At 56.1% G+C, this 8,816-nt stretch overlaps 1 protein-coding gene across 1 annotated transcript in view; it reads left to right on the top strand.

Moving 5' to 3' along the window:
• The window catches only part of TK1 (thymidine kinase 1), a 12,420-nt gene extending 5,200 nt beyond the window's left edge, over positions 1-7,220 (top strand). The window contains exons 5-7 of the mRNA XM_046676074.1: positions 5,588-5,677; positions 6,034-6,153; positions 6,245-7,220. Of these exons, the coding sequence (XP_046532030.1) occupies positions 5,588-5,677; positions 6,034-6,153; positions 6,245-6,445 (411 nt within the window). The 3' untranslated portion in view covers positions 6,446-7,220. The remainder of the gene's footprint in view (positions 1-5,587; positions 5,678-6,033; positions 6,154-6,244) is intronic.
• Positions 7,221-8,816: the final 1,596 nt, after the last annotated feature.

Below are 8,816 nucleotides of genomic sequence, written 5' to 3'. Positions count from 1 at the left end.
TCTGCGGCCTCCCCACTGGAATCTGGGCGCACAATCCTTTAACTGCGTTTAGTCTAGCTCTGGGTCCTGGAGGGAGAGGAACTGGAAATTAAAGAAATCTGTTTGTTCGTTTGGTGAGTGGTTAGCGATCTCTGCCCGCCCCGCCTCCCAGGCTCCTGGGGCGGAGTCAGGCGGCTCCCGCTGTCCTGTCCTACAGGGACATTACAGGTCCTGTCCTATGTGAGTCACAGCCCCACGCTTCGGTCCGATGGCGTGTCGCCTGTGGAGACGGACTCCCGGCAGCCTGCGTCTGCCTGCGCACCCACCTCACTCTGTCCGTTCCGTTTCTGACCCTCAGATGCTTGTCTTGCTTCTGAGCGCTGCTGTGTCTTACCTCGCGTCTTCACGCGCACACGTACATTTATATTTTCTCTTGTGGCTTTACGGTGGAGGCGAGAAGGTGAGCTCGCGGGGGCAACAGGGGCACAGCCATTCCCTTCCTCTTCCAAACTGGAGTCTCGGGACGGATCTGAGAAATTTGGGGTCCGCTTGGGGGGTGTGGCTCTCAGAACAAGGAACGTGAACTTTGGGGAGGCCCTCCCTTCCTCCAGACCTGGTGGGGTGAGTTGATGACAGCTCTGCTCCCTGACTTTATGTAAAGCGTGTTTACAGGGCTGAGCAGACACCCTGGCAGGAGCCCTCCTTTTCTCACTTCTCCTTGGTGATATCAAGCGCCCTGGGTTAGGAGCCAGTGGGCCGGTTGCCCCCGAGTCCTGTTTCCCACTTATATGTCTGCTTCCTCCCTGGCCAGCAAGTAAACTCTGGCTTCTGTAACTGGTGCCCCATCCCTAGCCGTCCGCTCTGCCCTCGCCCCTGGGGCCCTTCCTCTACAGGGAATTCTGGGTCCAGGAGGTTGCCGCTCCCTTCCCATGGAGGGGGTGAAGGGTCTTCTAGCCCCCGCGTCCCCGTGTTCTGAATCAGCGAGAAGGACTTCACAGAGTAACCATGAGGCCTTCCTGAGGAAGGCCCGGAGTTGAGCATCCGCGCAGCCCCCCCAACTCCAGGCAGGAACAGAAGCACTCGGCGTGCTTCCTGGAAGCCACTGGTGTTTGGGAGAGATGCATCTGAAGACCCCAGGCCGCAGGCTGAGGATGCTCGTGGTAGGTGGGCACCTGGCTCCCGGGCACGCCAGCCCTGCAGAGGTCGCCCCTGTGTGTTGGTTAACAACTGCGTGGTGGCTTGGCTGTAGGGGAAGCCGTGATTTTAAAAACTCTTTCTGGAATTTATCTCTGTTTTACTACACAAATAATAACGTGTAATCTAGAAAAAGTTAGGCCTACACAGAAGGGAAAAAAAAGCCCACAATTGACTGCTGTTGACATCCAGAGACCCCCTGGAACGGCCCCAGAGGGACAGGTCAGGTTTAGTGTTGTGGGGACAACACAGACCCGGGAGCAGGGGCGTTCAGTGGTGGTTGCAGAGGACGTGGCTGTTAGGACTGGGGCTCATGCTGGGTCATTCTGGGGAGAGTTTTAGGAGGCTGGCTTGGCTCTTGATTCAGTGTCCTCAGGAAAGAGGGTGATTCGCGACGAGTAAAGCAGCAGCGGTCACTCCTGTTAGCCAGGAGAGGGGGCCAGTGTCCTTGTTCTGTCTGTGCTCTCACGTGATTATGGAGGGGTCTTGTTTTTGTCTTGATCCATCACAGTCACAGAGTGGCCTTGCCTGATGCTCCTGTTCTGTGAAATTGATTACAGTCAACAGGACAACACCAAGGGCCAGCTCTGAGTGCCAGGCCCGCTCCTGCTGCTGGGGGCTGCTTTTCTCTTGTCACTGCCAAGAAAAACAAACAAAAAACACAACATGTTGGTCTATATCCTTCTAGTCTTTATAGATTTTTCTTTCACTTTTTTTTGAGGAAGATTAGCCCTGAGCTAACTACTGCCAATCCTCCTCTTTTTGCTGAGGAAGACTGGCCCTGAGCTAACATCCATGCCCATCTTCCTCTACTTATACGTGGGACGCCTACCACAGCGTGGCTTTTACCAAGTGGTGCGATGTCCGCACCCAGGATCCAAACCGGCGAACCCTGGGGCCGCAGAGAAGCGGAACATGCGAACTTAACCGCTGTGCCACCGGGCCAGTCCCTATAGGTTTTTCTTTTATCGATTGGGCTCATATATGTGCTGTGACCATTTTTCCATGTCATCAAATACTCATCCTTAGGAATATACCAGGTCTTATTTGGGCTGCCCCCTTGTATGTGGCATTTCAAGGCTGTGACGCACGTCTGTATGTGGACATGCTGGGCTGCCGTCTGGTATGTTGGGATTTATTTACTAAGTGGAATTGCTGGTCAAGCAGCCAATCTCATTCATTCATTCACTCAATAAATATTTTCTGAGCTTGTGCCATAGGTGTTGGGGATGCAGCCAGCGTGTCTGCCCTTGAGCTTACATTCCAGTTAGGGGAGAGAGATACCTAACGGGTCAGCTGGTGACAACTGGAGGAAAAAGGCAGCGTGAGGGGGACAGTGCTAAGGTGGGGGTGATGCTTAAGGGGATGGTCAGAAAGGGGCCTGAAGGAGAGCCAGGGAGCGAGCCAGGCAGCGGGGGAGGTCCCGAGGCAGGAGTCTGCTTCCCGAGCGTGTCTCAGGAGTGCAAAGGAGGCCAGATGGCTTCGGGCAGGGCAGGCCAGGCCAGGCCCATGGGTAAAGACTTAGGAGTTAGGGGCCGGCCTGGTGACTCGGCGGTTAAGTTTGCACGTTCAGCTTTGGCGTCCCGGGTTTGCAGGTTCAGATCCTGGGTGGGGACCTAGCACTGCTCATCAAGCCATGCTGTGGCAGGTGTCCCACATATAAAGTAGAGGAAGATGGCCACAGATGTTAGCTCAGGGCTAATCTTCCTCAAAAGAAAAAAAAAAAGTTAGGAATTAACCCTGGGAGAACTGGGAAGCGGCTGAAGGGTGGCTTCACGGATGGAGAGCACTCACGGAGAGTGGACAGCAGGGGGCAGAGGGGCAGGGGGTGGTGGTGAGACAGCCAGCCTTTTCAGAAATCCCCAGGAGAGAGAAGGGCGAAGGGCCAGGTGGCAGATGGTGCGAGCGTGTGTCTGTGTACACACGCGCACACACACACACGCCCTGTTCTGACTGCGTTTCTCTTTCTTCCCTACTGTGGCTCACATCTTTTTCCGTGTTTATTACCTACTTGTATTTATTTCTCCTCTTGTAAACTGGCTTTCAAGGTCTTCCACCCATTTTTCTCTTGGTGTGTCTTTTTTCTAGCAGATGTGACATAACCGGGGCTGCTCTGTCGCGTGCTGTGAATGTTTCTTCCCTGTTTATTGCCTTTGTGTTCTGTCTGTGGCAATTCTTTAGTCTCTTGCCATTCGCACTTGGAGGGTTTACTTGGCCACATTCTTCGTCCCTGTCCTTTGTGGCCTTTGCTCTGCGCCATTGCGTTCGCAGGAAGCGAGGCCGTCGTGGGGGCAGAGCCGGCGTCGTCCGCTGCGCGGCCAGAGCCAGCCCGCTCTTGGCAAGGTGGTGACGATGGCGGAGGTGTGCCTGTGGGCTTCCCGATCTCTCCTTCGGGTCCTCTCCCCCTCCTCAGAACTCGATTAGGAAATGGCTCGAGGCAGGTGACCCTGTGTGGGCAAACTTGTCATCACCAAGAAGCCCCTCTTGTTATTTTTTACCCGAATCCTATGTTGTAATTACTTTTGTCTGCTAAGAAAACCTAAATTTACTAAGTACTTTGGGGTTCCATGTTAAGTGTAACTTGTATTGGTGTCCGAGGGCTGCTGTAGCGGGAACCACAGACTGGGCAGCTGAAACCACAGGAATTGGTTCTCTTCCAGGCCTGGAGGCCAGAGGCCGGGAGCCCGGGGGTCGGCACGGTTGGTTCCTTCTGAGGCTGTGGGGGGATCCGCTCCAGCCCCCGCCTCGGCTTGTAGGCAGCCTCCTTCTCTCTGTGTCCTCACCTCCAAGATCGTCCCTGTGTGTGTGTCTCGGTCCAAACTTCCCCTTCTGATAAGGACACCAGTCATATTGGGTTAGGGCCACTCTACTGACCTCACCTTAATTGGATGACCTCTGCAAAAACCCCTCTCTCTAAATAAGGTCACATTCTGAGGTATTGGGGGTGAGAGTTTCAACAGGCGAATTTGCGGGGTGGGAGGGAACACAATTCAGCCCATAATATAACCTAAAAAGCTAAGGGCAATAAAAGGAAATACCAGTAACGTGGTTACCAGTGGACATTCTGAAATGTTGCTGACAACCTGGGCAGCTCCACCCTTATCTGTGATAGTTCAGAAACCCCTGCCGGGTGCAGGGCTCCTCACTCCCGGGGGAGGTGGCCTGTGAACTGGGGCGACGTGTTCCAGTGGCAGAACCGCGCTCTTTGCTGTGGACATTGGTGCAGTGGCGGGGGGGGGGGGTGTCCGAGGACGCTCCTAGGGTCCCCAGACCCTGGCGTGGAAGGACCGGTGTCCTGACGTCTGCCTCAGCGTGCAGGGCGAGGCCCAGGGTGCTCAGCCCAAAGCAGTTTCGTCCCCCGGCCCCTACCCAGTGGCCAGCTGGCAATGTCTGGAAACAGATTTGTTTGTGACAACTGCGGGAGGGGGAGGGGTGCTGGCTGGCAGCTCCTCACTGGCTGGGAGCTGCATTTCTGTGGCCCGTGACAAGTCCTCCAGAGAAAAGGGGGGACGCGTGTGTGGTTGTGCTGGAGTCTCTGGGTGGGGGTGCCCGTTTCTGTAGCTCAGGCCCGGCCCGCTCTGCAGAGGGTGTCAGATTTGGCTTCGGTTGAATTCCACTTGAATTGCTCTTGGTTTTTCTAACCACTTTCATGGTCCTTTTCTTGCTAAGCGCTCGGGTCTTAGTGACTTTGCACCATGATGACAGCCTGAGCGGCCTGGAGAGAGACCCTTTGCCCAGAGACCAATTTAGTTAGATAAACGCTGAAGGCATAGGATTGACCCATGAAAACTCACCAAAGGATTTAAGTAGCAGCCTCTCCTTGGGCCATTTAAAATGAAATTTGCCTTACTGAGTCAATGGCCTTTCTGCAGCCCTGTATTTAGAAGGGCAGGCAAGCTGTGTCATCCTGCTCTGTAAATGGCTGGTGGAATCCCGGGCCCTTCTCACAGTGTCACATGGCACATTATCTGTTTATTATTTGAGTACCTTTGGTCCCTAAACAACACTGGGCGCCTTCCTTGCCGTTTCTTAGGCTCAGGAACATGAAGTCATGGCCAAGGTGCCACAGCTAACGGGTCTAACCAAGAGCAGAGTTCAAGCCCCAGGCAGCCCTCTTGCCTGAGCCTTTGACCATCGCAGTGTTAGGACACCTCCAGCCAGACCACATACCCTGGTGACAGGTCCTCGGTGCTTGGGTGTGGAGCGGAACCTGGTTCTGCCGGGGGATGCTGGCGGAATGGTGAAGGGACGTGGCCTTCGTGGACGTGTACGGCCACGTGCAGCAGGGACTGAGCGCAGAAACTCAGGCCAGCTGGGAGGGTTAGGGTCCTTCTGTTCTCATACTCCACGCTGATCGAGTGGCTGGAGTGGCCTTTGGCTCCCGGAGGACTGAGCCTTCTCCCACCCCTTCCAGTTCCCTGACATCGTGGAGTTCAGCGAGGCCATGGCCAACGCCGGGAAGACCGTGATCGTGGCCGCACTGGATGGGACTTTCCAGAGGAAGGTAAGGCGTCTGTCTGGTCCAGGTCTTGGGACGGGATCGGGAGGGAGGAAGGGGCCTTGGCAGGCACAGGGCTGTTCATGGAGAAGGGCGCCCAGCGCCCTTCTCCTCCATCTCAACGCAACGCCCCCCGAAAGACTGGGGCTTGGCACTGGGGGGCCTGCGAGCTGCCCGGGTGCTCAGACAAGCCAGACCAGCTCCCTGGTTTGCCCAGGAGTAAGTCCTTCCCAGACTGGATGCCGTCTGCTGCCGGGGATGGCAGTCGGGGGCAAGCGAGGTCAGGGCAGAGTTCCCTGGCTTCAGTGCTTGTCCCCTGTGAGGGGCATGTGCGGACCTGCTGTCTTTCCCTGGGCCTGTAGGCTTTCGGGGCCATCCTGAACCTGGTGCCCCTGGCCGAGAGCGTGGTGAAGCTGACGGCGGTGTGCATGGAGTGCTTCCGCGAGGCCGCCTACACCAAGAGGCTGGGCACAGAGAAAGAGGTAGCTCCCACTTGCCCTCTCCGCGGGGCGGGCCGTGGCCCCAAGGGGCGGTGCCCGTCTCAGTCCAGGCCCTCTGTGTCCCCGTGGCCAGGTCGAAGTGATCGGAGGAGCAGACAAGTACCACTCTGTGTGCCGCCTCTGCTACTTCAAGAAGCCCTTGGGCCAGCCTGCCGGGCTGGACAGCACTGAGAACAAGGAGAACTGCCCGGTGCTGGGGAAGCCGGGGGAGGCCACGGGCGCCCGGAAGCTGTTCGCCCCTCATCAGATCCTGCAGTGCAGCACGGCCAACTGAGGCCTCGGCGCCCAGGGACCGGCCACCTGCTCCCTTTCCTGCTGCCGCCCCCTGGCAGATGGCTGCGTGCACGGGCTGCGCGGCCTTTTCAGAGGAGGAAGTCCTGGAGGACGTGAGGTTTCACTAGCATGTGGAACTCTGTGCGTCTGTAGGCCCTTTCCCCTCCTTTCCTGCCCACTGGCCTTTCCTAGTTCCCTTCCCGGCTGCTGGTCTGCTCACGGTCCACTCTGGGCCAGAGCAGACCTTGCGCTGTGGCTCAGGGTCTGGCCACAGCAGACGTCCCCTCCCTCTCATTTGAGGCGAGGGGTAGAGCCACACGCTGTTGTGACAGTGGTGCTGCTGGCTTCTTCCCCTTTTGTGGCTTTCACTGCTGAGTTTCTGTTCTCAGTGGGAAGTCCGTGCGGAGCACCTCTGGCTCAGCACCGAGCCTCGTCCCACGCAAAGGCACATTGTCCTCCGCTGGGACAGGGTCCCAGCCCCTGAGGATGGCTGGACTTGGGTCCTCTGGCTTCCCTTTGGGCTGGAAGTCCTTCCTACACTCGCTGATCATTTTCTTCAGAATTACAGCTTGCCTTTTAAAGTGGGGGTGGGGGGAGCGGGGTCTGTGATCTTTTATTGTGGTATGTGAAATAAATAACTAATATTAAAATGCACTGGTTGTAAGTGCCTGTCAACTGATGATAAAGAAGATATGGAATATATATACACACACACACACATACACATACAATGGAATACTACTCAGCCATAAAAAAGGATAAAATCGTTCTGTTCACAACAACATGGATGGACCTTGAGGGAATTATGTTAAGTGAAATAAGCCAAATAGTGAAAGACAATCTCTCTGTGACTCCACTCATATGAGGAAGTTAAACATGTGGACAAAGAACAGATTAGTGGCTACCAGGGAAAGGCAGGGAGGGGGTAGGGGGTGGGCACAAAGGGTGAAGGGGTACAGCTACAACACGACTGACAAACAACAATGTACAACTGAAATTTCACAAGGTTGTAAACTATCATAATCTCAATAAAAAGTTAAAAAAAAATGCACTGGTTGGTGAAAGCACATTTCTCTCTAATGGCCTGGGATTCCCCGGGTCTCGCTGTGGAAGCTGTGATGTGATTTGGGTGGGGATTTCTTTCCAGATCTTTTTCTAGTGCCACCAACCTCTTAACCGCAGCCCTTTTTCACTGAGAAGTGATTGTTTGGCGCGTCCTACGGGAAACGTTCACTTGCTCTTCCATCTGGGCGGGTTTCAGGACAGAACGGGGGCCCGGAGGGGCCGGGGCCCGGCTGGACGGATGAGGCCGAGGTCCACGCTGCCGGCTGGGGCTGTGAGGTCAGGTTTTGTTTGTGAAACAGACACTTGACCGTTCAGGAGCCAAGACAACCAGTTCAGCTGTGCCTCGGGAAATGGGCTGTTGGCTGCGAGCTCGGAGGCAGGATCCACCACCATCCCCCAGGCTGGGGGTGGGCTGGCGGTGTGTCCCCATAGAGATGGGGCCTGGCTTCCGGACAGCCTCCCGGCTCCACTCCCATCCCGGCCTCCTCTGCCCCCTGCTCTGCTCTGGTTTGCTAGTGACTGCTCCAGCCTACGTGAGGTGTACGCCGAGGGGAGGCTGGGCTGTAACTCACAGGGCGCTCTTAGTTTTACTCAAGATTTTGAGATTATTGAGGCCCATTTTTGACAGCTTCCTCTTGTCATTGCTTAAAAAGGGAAGCCAGGAGTTGCTTCAGGGGCTCTGGCCCCTCCTGCCAGAGCTAGGCTGGGCTTGCTCTCCGGGGTGGGCTGGGGTCCCAGAACGGGCTCTGGAGGTGCTGAGCCCTGTCTGCAGGAAGCAGAGGACCCTGGCTGCTCCCAGGGTGCCCCCACTCTGTTGAGGGGCAGGAAAGAAAGGGTTACTGGGGAAGAGGCGTCCAGAGGGGCATCTCCCGGGCACCCCCAGCCCAACTCTAGCAAGGGCGGAACAGGACCCTGGCAAGGCGGTCCAGAAAACCGTCCTGTTTCCCAGCTGAGCACAGTTGCTATTTTAAGATGTTGATGGAGGGCAGTGTGAGGAATGAGACCCCAGACAGGGGGAGAGAGGGCAGAGGAGAGGCTCGCTGGAGGGGCAGACTGCCACAACTTTGTTCAAAATCCATTTTTGTTCCATAAAGCCACCCCCGAGGGTGTACCCAGAGTGGAATTTCTCTTCCTCCTAGCCCCAGACTAGGAGGCCCAAGCAATGGAGATTATGAATGAGAAAAACCTTTATTCCATCTTCAGATCAGTCTAACAGAATCTGAGGGTGCGCATCTTCCCCTGGCTTTTTAACACATTCAGAACAGCCTGGGGCGGGGGGGGGGGGGGGGGGGGGGGGGGGGGGGGGG

The sequence above is a fragment of the Equus quagga genome, chromosome 11 (genome assembly GCF_021613505.1).
Source record: "Equus quagga isolate Etosha38 chromosome 11, UCLA_HA_Equagga_1.0, whole genome shotgun sequence".
NCBI classification, from domain to species: Eukaryota; Metazoa; Chordata; class Mammalia; order Perissodactyla; family Equidae; genus Equus; species Equus quagga.
This window is presented reverse-complemented; position numbering and strand designations above follow the sequence as displayed.